General features: G+C 38.3%; 3 protein-coding genes across 7 annotated transcripts; 1 reads left to right on the forward strand and 2 right to left on the reverse strand.

Annotated features, from left to right (window-relative positions):
• Nucleotides 1-1,136: 1,136 nt before the first annotated feature.
• Nucleotides 1,137-3,433, forward strand: LOC103435691 (PRA1 family protein F2-like). 4 transcript variants are annotated; one of them, XM_008374096.4, is made up of 2 exons: nt 1,137-2,115; nt 2,997-3,433. In XM_008374096.4, exon 1 carries the CDS (start codon nt 1,417-1,419, stop codon nt 2,017-2,019), a length of 603 nt encoding a protein of 200 aa, XP_008372318.2. In that variant the 5' UTR covers nt 1,137-1,416; the 3' UTR covers nt 2,020-2,115; nt 2,997-3,433. The 4 variants fall into 4 exon arrangements, with proteins under 4 accessions (XP_008372318.2, XP_008372317.2, XP_008372319.2 ...); XM_008374095.4 differs by having other exon boundaries at nt 1,188-2,115; nt 2,987-3,433; XM_008374097.4 differs by having other exon boundaries at nt 1,188-2,088; nt 2,987-3,433.
• Nucleotides 3,434-4,504: 1,071 nt separating this feature from the next.
• On the reverse strand, nt 4,505-8,682 carry LOC103435692 (E3 ubiquitin protein ligase DRIP2-like). Its single transcript, XM_008374099.4, has 8 exons — nt 8,452-8,682; nt 8,090-8,329; nt 7,179-7,278; nt 6,353-6,686; nt 5,764-6,200; nt 5,604-5,654; nt 5,219-5,291; nt 4,505-5,068 (listed from the first exon to the last, which is right to left on the reverse strand). Exons 2-8 carry the CDS (start codon nt 8,202-8,204, stop codon nt 4,895-4,897), a joined length of 1,284 nt encoding a protein of 427 aa, XP_008372321.2. The 5' UTR covers nt 8,205-8,329; nt 8,452-8,682; the 3' UTR covers nt 4,505-4,894.
• A 2,890-nt stretch (nt 8,683-11,572) lies between these two features.
• Nucleotides 11,573-14,809, reverse strand: LOC103435690 (magnesium transporter MRS2-I-like). Of its 2 annotated transcripts, none has more exons than XM_008374093.4 (11): nt 14,262-14,809; nt 14,130-14,159; nt 13,679-13,829; nt 13,373-13,494; nt 13,144-13,218; nt 12,669-12,899; nt 12,542-12,586; nt 12,413-12,457; nt 12,260-12,289; nt 12,052-12,171; nt 11,573-11,962 (listed from the first exon to the last, which is right to left on the reverse strand). In XM_008374093.4, exons 1-11 carry the CDS (start codon nt 14,544-14,546, stop codon nt 11,876-11,878), a joined length of 1,221 nt encoding a protein of 406 aa, XP_008372315.2. In that variant the 5' UTR covers nt 14,547-14,809; the 3' UTR covers nt 11,573-11,875. The 2 variants fall into 2 exon arrangements, with proteins under 2 accessions (XP_008372315.2, XP_028958515.1); XM_029102682.2 differs by having other exon boundaries at nt 14,130-14,162; nt 14,262-14,804.
• Nucleotides 14,810-16,700: the final 1,891 nt, after the last annotated feature.

Consider the following 16,700-nt stretch of genomic DNA (forward strand, 5'->3'; position numbering starts at 1 on the left):
TTGACATAAATGAAAAGTATTTAACATTGGTCAAAGTAAGTGAAAATTTTAAATTAGATAAATTCAATACTAATTTATTATAATGAGCCCATTGTGTCCAAATTCTACACAATAATTTAACTACCACGATTCTCCGTCATGCTAAATAAGTACTCAAATCCATCCAGTCCTATTGTGATCGCTCACATTTTTTTGCCTAGTTCCAAGTAGCTTGTAAACGTTTGACCATTGCCCAAAAATGGAAGTCACTTTGCCTTTTTATAAAAGCCCAAGGCTCCACCACCTCCACTTGGGGTCAGTTTGGAATCGTTGTGCTTATTTACTGGACAAGGATTGTCTGTCATCTTACTTCTCGTGCTTTTTCATACTCTTTTATTTTGTTTGATCACAGTTAAGCCATGTTAACATTTTATATTACTATTCATTTTTGTCTTATTATCTCTATAAAAAAATAATATAAAATGTTGACGTGGCTTAACCGTGACCACACAAAACAGGAGGGCATGGAAGGGCACAGAAAGTGGGAGGGCAGACAATCCTTGTCCTTATTTATAAGGAGGCAGATTATCTGCTCTCCTGTTTGGGTGCCTTTCTCATCTTCTCTTATTTTGTGCGGTCATGGTTAAGCCACTTCAACATTTTATATTAACATTTTTATAGAGATAATAAGATAAAAAATAATAAGAATATAAAATGTTGACGTGACTTAATCATGACCACACAAATAGGAGAGGATGAGAATGACACCCAAATAGGAGGGCAGACAATCTGCTTCCTATTTATAACTTATGGTGTGAAATAAAATAGTTGGACTTTTGACAAATTGTATTTTTAAAATTATTGTGAGTATGAAAAACAAGTATAAAAGTGTTAGTTAAATATTAATATAAATTTTTTATAGACGTAATGTAAAAAATATTTTTCTATTAACTTTTCGTTGAAAATATAGCTCTCAAGAATGAATGAGATCCTATTCTCTTTGTGAGGATCTTGAAATTCTAAAATCGTGTTTGTTTATTGTACATCATGCAATCAGAAATCATTTTAAATATTTTTATTTAAAATAAATATAAATAGTATGCGAAGAAAACTTATCACACGATATACAATGAACGGACACAATTTAAAGATTCTTAGGAGAGAATCCTCATTCCTCCAGAATATCTAATCTTTTTTCCTTCAAATATAACCTTCCATCAAATCACGCATCTCTTGCCCTTCCAGTCTCACCTTCCCCAAAAGCACAAAATATCAGGCCACCACAACAGTCTCACGCCAAGAATTACAGAGACCTACCTCTCTCTCTCTCTCTCTCTCTCCCTCCTCTGTTCTGATCACCATTTTCTCTCTCCTAGGGTTTAAATTCAGCTCTGCTTCCATCTTGAACCTCTGTAAACCTCTATTCGTCCAGCTCCAATGTCTTTAGATTCGCCACCCCGCTACGGCACACTCCCATCCGCCTCCTTCACCACCGCCACGCCCGAACCATACTCACGCGCCAGGGCCACGACCCAGTCCTTCTTCGCCACGCGCCGCCCATGGCTCGAGCTCGTTCAGCCCTTCTCTAGCTTCACGCGCCCCTACACCTTCGGCGAAGCCACCGTCCGAATCAAGCGCAACCTCGGCCACTTCCGCGTGAACTACACTATGCTTGTCCTCTTCGTCCTCTTCCTCAGCCTCCTCTGGCACCCCTTCTCCCTCATCGTCTTCCTCCTCGTCTTCGTCGCCTGGTTCTTCCTCTACTTCTTCCGCGACGAACCGCTCGTAATTTTCCACCGAATCGTCGACGACCGCGTCGTTTTGGGGATTCTCGCCGTCATCACCATCGTGGCTCTGGTCTTAACGCACGTGTGGCTGAACGTGCTGGTATCGGTTCTGATTGGGCTCGCGATTGTTGGGTTGCACGCGGCGTTTAGGGGGACGGATGATTTGTATGCCGACGAGCAGGAAGCTGCCGAAGGTGGGTTGCTTTCGGTTGTGGTGGGCAGTCCCAGGCGAACACGGTACACCCGCGTTTAGCTGATTGCAAAATACTGGGTGCCATTGGATCCTTGCTGGGTAGAAGAAAGTTTCTCTCTTTTTGGCATTGTAAGCTCACTTTAGATCTGCTTTTAGGTAACATTTCATTCAATCTTGAGCTAAATTCTTTGCTTTTTTAGCTTTTGAATTCAGCTGCTTTTTCGATAGAGGTTACGGGTGTCCCTTTTTACTTCTCCCACACTTCTTATTAATTTATGTCCGTTGATTTTCTTCAATTCATCCGATCCGATGACCAAAAACCAAAAAAGTGTGGGAGAAGTAAAAAGGATTGTGTGGATATCACACCCCTTCTTTTATACTTCACTTAAGCATGTATCAGATTGCTCTGGTTGCTGCCAATATATAGTGTTGATTTCAAGTGTGGTTGTTGAAAGAAGGGAAACATTGTAATCTTGTTGAGTTATTGGAGTAAGGCCATTAATCTAATCGAGTTTATAATCGAAGTTTGCTTACAGTTTATGTGCATATTATGTGACGGATTTTAATGAGTTGCGTTTGCAAATGTATGTGCCAAGCAGTGTTCTTTGTGGCATATTACTTTTAGTTTTGATTTCGTAACTTTCTTGCATTTGTATGTGTTGCCGCCATTTGCATTTGAGTGTTGAAAGCTCGATATTTGCCTTCGTCAACCATCTCTTGGCGACTCGTTACATGTAAAATGCCAAATAGTGTTCCTCTGCAGCATATTACTTTCAACTTTGATTTTGTTTTCTTGAAGTTCGTTATTCTGTGTTTCTGGTAAGTTTCTTCGATTGGGATGTGTTGCTTTCCATTTGCGCATTCGACTGTCGATTTCTCAATACTTTCTTTCATCACAATATAACTTTGTACAATCTGAAGTTTTAAAAGCTAATAGATACTTCATATATAATTGTTCTCACTCATCAGTTTAATGGCCATGTATACCCCACATATGTCACTACTTCATATATAATAGATACTTCAGACTTCTATAGGACCCGCATCGTCGAAGTTGAAGGCCGGAGAGGGAGCTAAGCATGTGCTTCTGGTATGGCCCGGCATACCATCCTTCACAACTCCGTTGATTTGTGATGATACAGTAGAGATGCAATGCTTTAATTTGGGCCACGTGACGATAAAAGTTATCGAATTGGTTATTCGAAAAGGGAAGGCAAGAAGATGTGTGCAAAGTGTATGGCTTTTAACACAATTATTTTGTGAAGATGTTTGAAGGGTAGCTGGTTTTCCATTTGGGAGAGGAGTATAGATTCAATAATGTATTAGCTTACTTTTGTTCCACATTATTCAGGAATATTTTTGTAGGGTAAGATTAAGCAACTTGGCATTCATTAATTATGTATTGGAAGCCTGTTTACTACAGTGTTATATGCTAATGCTGTTTTATTATATGATAATGGTATTTCTGCTTAAACTTTAAAGTGTATTTCGACTTTATTTATTTTTTAATCCTTAAGATTATTGATTCTTGTACGCGTTTTACAAGAGAGATTATTGCATATAACTGGTGATGGGTGAGATAGAGAGATGGAGATAAATCTCGGTTACACTCAAGTTTTTCTGTTTTTAAGCTTATACACGGAGTCTTCCTTCTACATAATATAATTCTATGAGAAATGTTAGGGAGGTTCTCTCAAAAGTGGAATTCTGGTGGATAGCAAACCATTTGAAACGCGATTAGAATTGTGTTTGTTTTGAGTCTTGGGGCTCAGGAGGGCTCAGGAGGAGGCTCAACTCAAAGGCTTGCAGCCTTTACAGCATGGGGAAGCATATGAATGGTATAAACCAGGTGCTTTGTTTTGAGTCTCGGAGCTCAGGAGGAGGCTCAACTCAAAGGCAGAAAAAGGTTGCAGCCTTTACAGCATGGGGAAGCATATAAATAGTATAAACCAGGTGCCTTTTTTTTATAATTTTTTTGTCAAACGATAAATTTGTTAGATTAGAAAATCAATTGGGTTCGAAACCACGCCGTAGTAGAAGGGCAACATTTCTCTCAACGACTGTGGTAAAAGGCCACTGGCGTATAAACCAGATGCTGGAGGAACTGTTATGTGCTGAGAGCTAATCTGTAAAGTCACGTGCGCACGTGATACTGTTTCTAGTTCCCACTTGAATCATTAGTTTACACGCTCATGCCTCCGATAAAAATCTCTTTTAAAGTTTTAATCGAAAAATCTGGTCCCCAAAATCGTTGAAAGGTGATGGAGAAGTGGACAGCACAGTTCCAAAATCACGTGTAAATGCTTGAGGATATAATACGAATAACTAATTCACGTATTGTAATGTGAGTAGAGATACGAAAGCTATTAGTCTAATCACCAGGCGAGGCCAAGTCATTGCATTGGGAAAATAGTGATAATATAGCGGTGGACAAAGTAGTTATTGGTCTAGTGGTACTTTTATTTCAAATATAGAAGAAATACTGAGTTTGAATCTCCATAGTCCCCATCGATAATACGAGAAAAAAGAATGGACTACATGCACAAGAGGAAAAATATTTTGTATATTGGTACTTGGCATTTTGTTACAGACAAGTAAAGTGCGGCCAGAAACTGTGTATCAGTCAGGTTCATAGAACTAGTGCATTACATGATGCGAATCGATAATTTCAACAAGAAGAAAATTTGATCAGGTATAATACAGACATTGCAATGACCATTCGCCAAGAACAACATGCCACACTTGAGTACCGAGGGAAGATGAGCGAGTTTTTCTTCAGTAGTTCATTCGCCCCCTCTGACACTGCCGTGGGCAGCAGCAGTTAACAACACTCTGACTGCAAAGTTTGCAACACATACTCATACAACACATGCCGGGATCAGAAACTGCATCTCTATCATCTCACAAATTCTATGGAAAAGACATGACAGAACTGTTAGGAGTTTGAGACCTTTCGGGAATAAGCCAGCACCATCACAAAATCTTTCGCAGAGGACCCGACAGATGCTGTAATTCGTTCTGGAGGGGATGCCATTTGTAGCCACAGATCAACTAAGTTATACATTTCTAACGTGGGAACCACTGGTTGCCCCATACATTTAATCTCAACCTGAAAGAAATGTTAATGAATCGTTACCGAAGGAAGCAAGCAACATATAGTAAAAATTTAACTATATTCCGAAGAAAAACAGACAATTTGGGTACTTGGAATGATTTTCCAGTAGTCTTTTCAAATTAAACCAAAAATGGATTGGCTTACCTCAGCTTCGCTAGTGAGGTCTAGTTTCCTCATTAGGTATTTCTGGATGAACGAGACAGGCACGTTCCCATCCCTGTGACAAAAGAACCAAATATGAGACTAATGAGACAATCATTAGAGAACTCTTCCCATAACAAAATCATTCTCGTATCTTCAAAATCTTGAGTAGACAAAAGTTACAAGTACCAACAGTGATGAATTTTGAACATATACAGTTTTTTCCGGAATGTTAAGATCAAACAATGGAGTTCATTAACGATTAAGAATGAAGCAGCATACGTTAGCTTGTCCATAAAACTTATAAATAGCACTGCAAAATTGAACACTTCATCATGCAATGATGAGTGGTGCACTCAAACATGCATTAGAGCCGTAAAGAACTCACTTTATCCTTAAGTAACTTGTCGGAATTTGAGGCAAGGGTTCATCTCCTTCCCTGAAACCATTAATTCAACAAATCAATACACAAAGAAAGGAAGAGCAACTTGTCCAAAAAATTCTTTAAATAATCCAAATAATCTTTCAAAGCTAAAGTTGTTTCTCACTGGTCTTCAGAAGCTACGAGTGAGAACCAAATTGGACCGGCTCTTCGTTCATGTTTGCCAAAAGTTGCATCCAAAACAGCTTGGGGTGAAATGCTTGATTCTGCAAATGATTCCCTCTTTCGTCGAACCCTACGCAGCTTTTTAGGTTTTACTGTGTCTGGAGAGGTAGGATAAGTACTATTCTTTTCCTCCTCAACTTTTGATTTCTCTTTGTTTTCCTTATTTTTGGACTTGCGAACCTGAGGTTCACTTACATGCACTGGTTCTACTTTATTTTCAGACCCTTGGGAGTTGGATTTGAGCGACTTGGTCCTATTCGCAACTTCGACCAAACAATTTAATGGTTTCCAAAGATCCAATTTCCCTTCCCATGGTTCACCGCCATCCTCAGTTTCTTTATTGGATACAGGCTGGCTAGGCTCAGCAGAAAAAGAACTCTGTGCCAGCCAAATTTGAGACCAATAAATGCATTGGTATATTTATCCAAATGCAAAACTTTCATTTAAGTTTGTGGAAATAAAACCTCATCAGCAGTTTAACAAATGCATATAAGGAAAGCTAGATAAGACAGAATGTTGCCGTCACTTACCGGCTTGTTATTTTGACCGGACTTATTTGAGGCTTCAGGTGAGCTGTTGCTCTCTAGGTGATCTTCTGCTGAACTTTCCTCTTTCTTAATAGGCCTCTCAACCAAAAAACTGGATGCTTGTAAAGCAGAAGCCTTTCTTGCAACAGCTTTAGTTCTCCTTCCCGTCATGGTAGCCTGGGCTGATACTCTGGGAGTGCTGACCACCAACGACGAGAGAGATCTCTCCTTTCTTCTAGCTGGTAATGTAACTGAAGGCATAACTTCAGGTGCACTTACCTTTCTTCTTTTAAAAGGGAAAATCTTAGCCCTTACATCTTGCCAGCTGTGATCTGGCCTGATAACCAAGGTAACTAAAACCATCAATATATCATATGATTAAATCAGCAAAAATCATGAATAATGGATGTGCATGCTTGCCCAATAAGTACAATTTACAGTTGCATGACAAGGGCACAAGGACTGGAGAATTACAAATCATCTGCATCTAAATCAAGAACGTTGAATGGTTGCAAATGCGACTGCATGCACATGGAGAGAAGATCATAAAGAATTACGAGGCATATCCATATCAGGTGTAGTACCATCCTCCTATTTTGTCATCATCCCACAATAAACTCACTTATCAAAGAACAGTTCTTTGCCAATAAATTAATATGGGGAGGCTGTATGTTGATGGCATAAACCATGGCATTGTGATTAAAAGTGAAAAATGAATGATTCTGCTTGAAAAAGATGAACGAAAACCAACCACTCCAAAAATTGCATATTATAATCCATTTAAGTACTTATTTTGCATAATCCGATGATAAGTTAACAAAATAGGAACCTTAATTTCTCCAGTGGAACACAACCCAGGTCTATGTTGCATATTGGACAGACTTCTAGTTCCTCGTCTGAAATCTTATTATATATGCACTTCCTGCAAACTGGAGAAGCACAAACAAAAAAACCAATCATAACTATTCTCTACACTGTACACAGAAGAAACTTACGATAAAAAGAAAAGGAGGGTGGAGGATCGGTCCGAGAAAAACTTCACGCGAAATTAATTTGATAAGCAACAGAAAACCCAGCATGAAGTAAACTAAATTCTTAATCAACGGAAAGAAAAGACAGCTAACGAGCTAAAGTAAAAGAAGCCAGTCTGTAAGTTGCGCACTGGTACGGATTTTGAACATAATTGCATGTTTGTAATTCTACCTTCAAGAACACATGACTTTAACTCTATCCATTTGTTACACACTCTCAGGATTCCATCCAATGAACATGTACGAATGCAATGCGGTTATGCAACTTAGGCCACTGCAAGCAGAGGCCTTCCGAGAGACGTCGGAATTATATCCCTTTTAGTCAAGCATTCGAAGTCATCAACAAGCATGTCAAATTGTCAATGAAATAAGATTCTGGTTGTTCATCAAATGGTTGGCAAATCCAACAGGCAAAGCTCCCCTCAGATCTTCGAGTCCAAAAACGTAAACAGAAAGAGAGAACGAGGAAGGAAACCGTCTTGGAAAACATGGAATTCCAAAAACCCACATCCCAAAACCAGCAAACGACTCAATACCAAGCCAAACCCAGTTAACAAAAATGCAAAATACCAATAACCCAGATCACCAAAAACACCAAAACACCATAAAAATCACAGCTTCACACTCCAAATTTCCAGAATCAGAAACGCAATCGGCAGAAACAGGAAAAACAAATAGTCTTTGGCACGAGGGAATGAGGAGGACTCACACGTGTGAAGACATTCAGATATGGTGGTGGCGTCTCTGAAGAGCTTATCGCAAAGAGGACAAGTCATGCATGCCGCAATCGTCTCCCTCCTCACTCTCACCACCGGATTCGCCATCTCCGACCCCACCAAGCCTCCAACTCCTCCCACTCTATAAATTCCAAAATTCCGAACTCCCCCACGTATTCACACACTGCATGTTGCGGCACGCACAAAATTTACGTCCATTTCTGCAAATCCACCTGCATTAGACCCAAAAACCACAAAAATCAGAACACCAACGGGACAACAAAGCAGGCGAAAAAGATGAGGAAAACCCAGCAAAATCTAAGGGAGAAGAAAGCAAGAAATAGATTATCATTACCCCTGTTGAAGCTGCTAGGGAGATTTGAGCCGTTTGGTTGGTGGGAAAGTGAGATTTGCGAGATGGGTTCGATCGATTTCCGAGTACTCGACGTTGGTTTTGATGGATTCGACCAGAGGGTCAAGGATTATTGATCTGAATCGAGAGGCTCGCTCTTCGTCATAAAAGAGCATGAAGTTTTTTCCTTTTTTTTTTTTTTTTTTTGACTAATTTTATTTCATTTTCTTATTCGAAAAGCAATATTAAATTGAAATTTAAAGACCAGGTTCAGTTGAAGATGGGGGGGTGTGACTAACGTGCGCCGAGGGTGCGTGCTGATATTAAAGTGCGCACTGGGTTATCGTGCACCCGACGGCGAGTCTTGCGGAAGTGTGAGTCTTGTTTTGTGTCCACATGTACATGATAGCGGGCGGTCGCATTTAACTTTTTTGGTATTTTTATTTTTAATTTGCTAAAAATAGATTTCACGTACGGAATGGACTGAGTCAAAGCTACTTGAAACCCATGCCATGTTTCCACTTTCCAATCGCCATTGTTCACTTTTTCACTTTTGTGTTTTACCGCGCAGTGAAATTAATGTGCAAAGGTATGAAGAGGGAATGATAATTCTTTCCGGATGCTCTTCGTGAGGATCATTTTCGGATTCTTTTTGTGAGGATACAATGAATTCTTCAATCATGTCCGATCATCGTAAAATGTGCGGTCGATTTTCGTCAGGTAGTACTTGTATTCTAATTTTAAATAAAATTTTTTAAATGATTTCTGATCGTATGATGTACGATGAACGGACATATTAAAGGATTCCCCGGATTCTCCAATCACATCCGTTCATCGTACATTGTGCGGTCATAAATCATTGTAAATTTTTTTATTTAAAATTAAATATAAAATGTACCTGACGAAAATTGATCGCACGATGTACGATGAACCTATGTGATCAAAGGAACCCCGAAATCCTCACAAAGAAAATCCGGCAAGGATCCTCATTCATGAAGAGCAACCCAATATGTGAATCCGTAGGCCAGGTGGAATCTTTGGGAAGCCTATACAATTATACAGAGTTACCACGATAAAAAATAAAAAACTTGAAAACTTTGAGTTTTAATTAAAATGACCAAAAAGTTTTGTAAGTAAATATATCAGAACTGACTTTTTAGAGTAAAAATATCATTTTCGTTAAAAATAAACAGTATAAAAAATATTTTGTTAAAATTCTCTAAAAAAAATTAGGTTTATACCTCCCTTGTGTACCTAGCACGAAATATCACTGTATGAATTGTTCTATCATTGGTCTTTTCATTGTATTCGGTAGCAACAAGAAACAACCACCAGCGTTTGACCTCTTTGCTTTTAATAAGGTGGAGCGGGGAATTTTTCTCGTATTTACTCAGAGCTTTTTGAATGCCAATTTTTTTTAATTATATTTTACACCCTCAATTTTTGTCCAGTTACAACTTATAACCTCATATAATGATATATACATTTTAAAAATATTTCAATTTCATATTAGTTATTATTTGATTTTAATGCCATACATCTCTCGTAATTTCTGTTGGTTTTTTCGTTATATGCCTGTATGAAACGCTGCAGGCCCGACAAAACATGCGCCACGTAAATAAAAACAAATAAATCATTTGTAATTATAAAATGGGCTCACCCTCTCCTTCTTCTCCAGCAACCCTTCGACAAGTCCTTCGCCGACGTCGATTGTGTAAATTAAATTATAAAAACCATACTTTACCCGCAGGGCTCAGCCACCACTTTCCCCAGCACGGCCCCGCGTCGTTCACATAGACGAAGAAACTATCGGAATTCTAGATAAATGTATGACATTGAAATGAAATAATAAGTAAACGTATAAGATTGAAATATTCTAAAAATGTTGTCGAAGTTGTAATTGAATAGAAACTTGAGATGCAAAATGTAAATTACCTAATTTTAAAAATATCGAGACCATTTCAACGTCAATGTCATACTAACACAACCCCTTGTAACTATTACTTAAAATTATACTCGCTGGCCGTCGTAGGGCAGCCTTGGGTTTTCAGAGGTTGCCATGAAACTCGCTTCACCGGAAAATTATTCGGCATGGCTGTTGTAGACTAGAAAAGACGGACGAGTTGTCATATTGGAGCCACGGGAGACTATAATTTAAGACGATTTATCATTTGTGTGTTTCTGTTCTGATCGGACAGTTGACATGGAACATAAGATCATGCCTAAACCAGTTTAAGACGATCTACCATGTGTGCGTTTCTGAAGAAATTATCCACTTCATGGGTCTCAAAAAGAAATTTCAGTTTATTAATATCATGGAGAGATGAGTTTAGGGATGAAAACATGAGATCATGCGTAAACCAAATTTTAAGTACACAATTCGATGAGTTGCAAGTGATTGTCCCCTTCTAAAAAATGTTTCCACATTCAGCATGATCTTAATTATAAAAAAAAAAAAAGCGTTATATATATATATATATATATATATATATATATATAGAAAGCTTTTAAGAAATGGGATCCCTATTTTTTTTTATAAAAATAAAAATTAGTTGTGGGGTCTACACCACATTGAATTTTAACGATCTGAATCGTCTATTTTTCAAGTTGTACCTCATAGATCATCATTGCAAAATATTAGCTAAATCAGAAATATTTAAAACATTTAATTGAGTTAAAAAAATGAACGAATAATTTGTTATATAAGAAACAACGAAATTTGATCTTGATAATTAAATAGACAAATGGTTTCGGATTGAATTGAATTTTTCCAAAGATTATCTATGAATTGAGACTAACAAAATAGAGGATTCGAATCGTTAAAATTCGAGGTGGAATAAGCCCCACTCCTAATCCCTAATTTTTCCAAAAAAATGAAGATTCCTTTGTATAAAGACGATATGCAATAATTCACAAATGTGAACGAAATGCCACCTAGACAGCCAGCACAACAATAGTTGAAGAACATGTAAAACATGTTAGTCACGTGCGGCATGCTCCTCCTCCTCCTAGAAGTGGGTCATAGCAGTTAAGTAACAGGACAATTGTGAGGAACCAGATTTGTGAATTAAGAATTAACATGTAATAAGATTGATTAGCATGTAATTAAAGACCATGACTTGACTTCCAGAACAAAATCTCATGCATATTTATCTACAAGCGATATTGGATGAGACAGAATTGAACACGTGACTCGGAGTGGAAGAGTAAACAATGCCCGTAACCAATTGAGCTACAAGCTTTTTACAATCTCCTACACGTTGATGCCAACGTAATCGCAACATTAAACTTTATTCGGTCAATTGCTAACTACAAGTAACCCCTTGAGCCAATGCTGCCTATATTTGTACATAACAATACATGATGATGATAGTTGCAAAGCTCTACTATGTATACATCTTTCCCAACAGATCAAATGGTATGAGTATCAAGATCCAACAAGACCTTTGTGCCGAGCGTACGAGATTATCAACAAGAAAACGGAGCCGCAAACTATCCCCGTGACGATGATCACCTAAGTTATGTTATGGAAATGGAGTTTCAAATGAAAATTTATCTCCAAAGAAGTGAAGGAAATTACGTGGACTGTGGCGGTATACGTACCCATTTGAATACGTATCCATGATCTTTTGCCCATGTATACGGGATGTTCATGCCAAATATTGCAGCCACCAAAGAACACATAGACAAACAAACAGTTCCAGAACTTAGGAACAGCTCTAGCTGTCACAGGAAACTCATGTTAACCATAAAAAAGGATATATACTTAAAACGTCGGCATAGTTTCTTTTTTGAGTCCCAAAGACATTACCTGAATTAGCTGATTCCGATGATTGTCAAGCTGCAATGAAATACGTATTAGATCAGACATGTTAAATCTGTGCATATTGTTAAAGAAACTACTGCGCAGGTGAAGTCTGAAATCAGTGTATCAAGGTTTCAATATCATGTGAACAACCATTACCTGGATATTAATGTAATCCTCTGTGTCATCGATGTATTCGCGCAGCTGGTAACAAAAGAATGAATCGTGTAAGTTTTATCTCATATAAGTAGAAAGTTAGGATACTGCAAACGTAGTAATAATGCATACCGCTGTCAATTTATTCAACGTGCCTTCAATTTGCATAAAGTAAGCCTGCAAAAGATAACAGGATTCAACTCAGACTTCAGGTATGGTTTGGCTGTACAAGAGTACAAAACCTGTGATAAATTATAACCTCGAGCAACATCTCAAGTTCCTCGACATCATTCTCCTCTTCAACTGTTGTTGCAGCACTCGCCCTGCTTGTTCTTGATACCTTCGAGCCTATAGTTATAGTAGGTGAGGCGAGAGACCAATTTGGAGCGCCAGAGTCGCTGACAGGTGAAGTCCCCACCATCTTTCTTGACAAGTAAAGGTCTGCCATATCATCATCGTCATCAAGAAGTTGTTCGAGTTCATCTCTTACCTAGAATGCATTATTCCATAAAGGAAATAAGTTCATACTTGTAAGCGAAAATTAGAAAATATATATTTGCCATTTTTTGCAACTTCTACCTTCGTGGCAACAAAAACAATACAACATTGTTAAGGGAATTGATTGCAGAACTAAATCAAGAAACAAATCCCCTGCATGACTGAGCATAAGAGGAATGCAGTTAAGTATTAGCATATGACTGGCGTTTTCAGCATAATATTGGTAACTGTCATACCTTTTGAACCCGATTTGTCAACCTGGTCATTGCACTCTTCAACTTCCGAACACGATCCAAATTACGACTGCTAATCTGCAAATAATTCCAGCTGTTTCAACAGAGAAGAACAATCTAAACAAGTTTTCCTTCTATCATGGATTATGAAATAATGTAATTAGGGGGCTTTAAACACTTTGGTTATGCAATCAGGGATTTAGAAAATAAATGAAATTCTAAGAATCATTACCTTGGAGGTCAGCTCATCTAAAGCCGGATAAGCATCAGCCTCTAGAACTCTAGTCTGCGCATCAAGAAAACTACAGATACCTTCTAGTGCAACTTCTAAAGCTCGGAATTCGAATGGGAATTCTAAATCATGACATAAACAAAACAACCAGGAAATTAAGTCAAAGAACAGATAAACAACAAGCACAAAACTTGGGTACCAAATTGGAAACATACTAACGCAACTAGGAACACGGAAAATTGAGCTCAAACTTCCTGAGCAACACTATTGACATAAACCGATAAGGGAGAAGTTTTGAGGTCACACCATTTTCCTCATCAGTTTCATCTTTTTGTACCCCAGAAGCGTCTTCTTCTTCTCCTTGGCCATTGAAATTGGTACTTGACAGAGGCAAACGCCTTTGAAGCTCCTTAACGATGGGAAGTACAGTATCATCAAACGGGTCTCTAAGCAGTACCTACACCAATAACAATCTTAACCATTTGCCTAGAATATATTTTACTTCAATGCATTTGAAATCCACTCATTATTCTCCTCACAAGTATACTCGGCTATTCTACTCTAATTCAAACTAAACTACGTGATATGGATTTAAACTTGGGTGCAGAGGAGGAGCACACTGCCTCGAGGCTATTTAGCTACGTGTATGCTAATTGTGATTAGTTGCTAGTTTAGTGCTACTTATATTATAACAAACAATAAGAAGTGTAAAGGCAAAGGCAAATAAAACAGTACAAATACACATTAATCTAATTACCTCATCCGCTGTGATTATTGCTTTGATGTGCTGCTGGAACCCAAATCCCATAAAAGCACAGTGTTTAGTACAAGAAAAAAAGCCAGAAGCAGAATAAGAACGAAAGGCACTTATGGAAATCTCACAACCGACCTCCAAATTAAGAACAATCACTTTCTCTCTGCCCAAGATTGTAGAAGGATACGATAACAATGGATCGAGAAGCCGAAGATCTCGAGCGTGAATCTGAACTCGGTGGATAATGGCGTGCTTGTCCAAATCCAAAACCGTTCCCTGCCCGTCATGGTCCAGCGAAATCCAGCTTCTCAAAGCTGCAGTTTTTTTCTTGCTGGCGGCAGAGGCTTGAGCCTGCGTCTGAGCAGTGTCCTCCGGCGCCGGGACCAGCAGCTCATCCCGGGCCATTTCCAGAGCTAACATATCTCCGATTGGGAAAAGCTGCTTATTGGGAAAGCAGATTAAGGAATAAGGGGAAGTGGGAAAGTGGAAAGTTTTGAACTTTTTGTGAATCAATCAATTGGGTTTGTTGGTGGATTGGGAAATTTGGAGAATTCATGGGATTTGGAGGATTGGGGATTGGGGAGGTGGGTTTGGAGGTTAAACAGTGGTGAAAACTTGGAGCTTTAAAATGTGGTGGAGATATTTGCATGGCTTGGTGGCTGCCGGTGGAAGTGTAAGAGTGCAAGTAAACTTTTGATAGGGGAGAAATATATGTCGGAATCAAGTTTTACCCGCATTAAACGGCGCGTGCGCCCACATTCCCTCTCATAAATTATTTGCCTTAAGCAGTTTTTAATTTAACGACGTATTTACATTAAGGATTGAGGTGTTCCAGTGATTGGTTTTGATATAGTGCTTATTTCTCGTGAGAAGTGAATGGAAAAATTGGAACTGCGAATTTGTCGAAGTCTAGTGTGTCGATCCTACATGTAGAACGGACACCTTTAGTTGTACTGAGATTATGTTGATTGCGTTTGAACTTTGACCCTATGTAGGTGGGAAAAGTTAAACGATATATCCACTTTATGAAAATAGCTAACTTTTAAATCGTAATGGAAAATATGTGTTATTCGGCCAAAAGAGAAGTACTACTAGGCCAAGAGCTAATTTCACCTTATTTAGACCAACTCCAACTCTTGGAGTAAGTTCTAAATTTTTCCTTCTATTCCTCATTTCATTCCAACCCTTGTTCTAAAATGGGGTTAAGTTTTAAAACTATAAAAAAGCCATATTTAGGCCAAGGTTTTGTGAAGCCCACATGTGAGAGTGGAAGAGAGGGACTTGGACAACAGGCGCCCAAAACCACTCGCGCCACATGAAGGACGCACTCCAGCATTGCTCCAACATTTATCATTGTTGCAAAGGGTAGCCCCACCCACGTGGGTGTGTCCAACAAATGTCGGCCAAGAAAAGTGAGCCAACGACTCTTTTAGATGATCAACGGCTGAAATTCAAACGGGCAGTTGGTTATCCAACGGTTCACATTTAATTTAGTTAATGTTTTTGTTTGATATTTATAGTTTCATTGAATCTAACGGTTGATATCTAATATGATCAAATCCAATAGTGTAAAAAAAGATTTAACAGCCCAAATTGAAATTTAATGGCTAAAATAATTTTAAAAATTATTGAAATTAAATTAGGATAGTGCTTTAAAAAATTAGCCCAAATTTGTTCTTTATTGGAGCAGAAAAGCTGTTTCTAGAAACTATTTAAGGTTAGAGAGTCGTGATGATAACGTGTTATAAATAGGCAAAAGTTAGAGAGATAACTTTTCTAAGGACAGGAGCGAAGCAGGTGCAAAATATCACACTATAACTTTAGTAGCTATAACATAAAATAGATGGCAGATAAAGAGAGGGGTGGATACTGATATTATTTCTCTTGCTTTCTTTCGCAGTATGTTAGATAACAGACGGAGTGCTCCATTTATAGAGCAACTCTCGTAACTGCAACCATCAAAATATAATGATGATACTTTTGAAAGTATCAAACACTATTACTCACTATTACTAAGTCTTTACAACTTTGAGTGGGCATTCATTATTCATCCACTAATTCTATAACACTCCCCCTTTGATGCCCACATATCAACATCAGTTGTCTCGTTAAAACCTTGCTAAGAAAAACCCAGTGGGAAAAAACCAAAGCGAAGGAAAAAAAGTACAACTTTACCTAGATTGTTGATATAGTGTTAAGTATGCTTATGTTGCCTCGTTAAAACATTGATAGGAAAAACCCAGTGGGAAAAATCCTAGTTGAAGGAAAAAGAGTACAACAAACATGTATCATGGATGCACCCCCTGATATTTATCTCCCCCTATTCCGCATTCTTCAAATTTAGCTGATTGGTAAGTCGACGTAATCCGATACTCTGCACTAACTTCTGAAATGTGCACTTTAGTAGAGACTTGGTGAGCAGGTCTGCCAAATTTTCATTGGAACAGATTTGTCTGACTTTAATAACTTTAGCCTTATGAAGCTCATGTGCACTGAATTTTTTTGGAGATATGTGTTTAGTCTTATCGCCCTTAATGAATCTTTCCTTCATTTGGGCAACACATGCTGCATTAT

Source organism: Malus domestica, chromosome 05, assembly GCF_042453785.1.
Source record: "Malus domestica chromosome 05, GDT2T_hap1".
Lineage (NCBI taxonomy): Eukaryota > Viridiplantae > Streptophyta > Magnoliopsida > Rosales > Rosaceae > Malus > Malus domestica.

Bases quoted from the DNA above. Each gene is read 5' to 3' on its own strand.
- LOC103435691 (XM_008374096.4), top strand. From the start codon at position 1,417: ATGTCTTTAGATTCGCCACCCCGCTACGGCACACTCCCATCCGCCTCC.
- LOC103435692 (XM_008374099.4), bottom strand. From the start codon at position 8,204: ATGGCGAATCCGGTGGTGAGAGTGAGGAGGGAGACGATTGCGGCATGC. The intron at 6,687-7,178 runs GTTCCTATTTTG...CTTGGTTATCAG, and splicing joins GTTCCACTGGAGAAATTAAG to GCCAGATCACAGCTGGCAAG. The intron at 6,201-6,352 runs GTAAGTGACGGC...TGGCTGGCACAG, and splicing joins CCGGTCAAAATAACAAGCCG to AGTTCTTTTTCTGCTGAGCC.
- LOC103435690 (XM_029102682.2), bottom strand. From the start codon at position 14,546: ATGTTAGCTCTGGAAATGGCCCGGGATGAGCTGCTGGTCCCGGCGCCG. The intron at 13,219-13,372 runs GTAATGATTCTT...AATTATTTGCAG, and splicing joins TAGATGAGCTGACCTCCAAG to ATTAGCAGTCGTAATTTGGA. The intron at 12,172-12,259 runs GTAATGTCTTTG...TTCCTGTGACAG, and splicing joins ATCGGAATCAGCTAATTCAG to CTAGAGCTGTTCCTAAGTTC.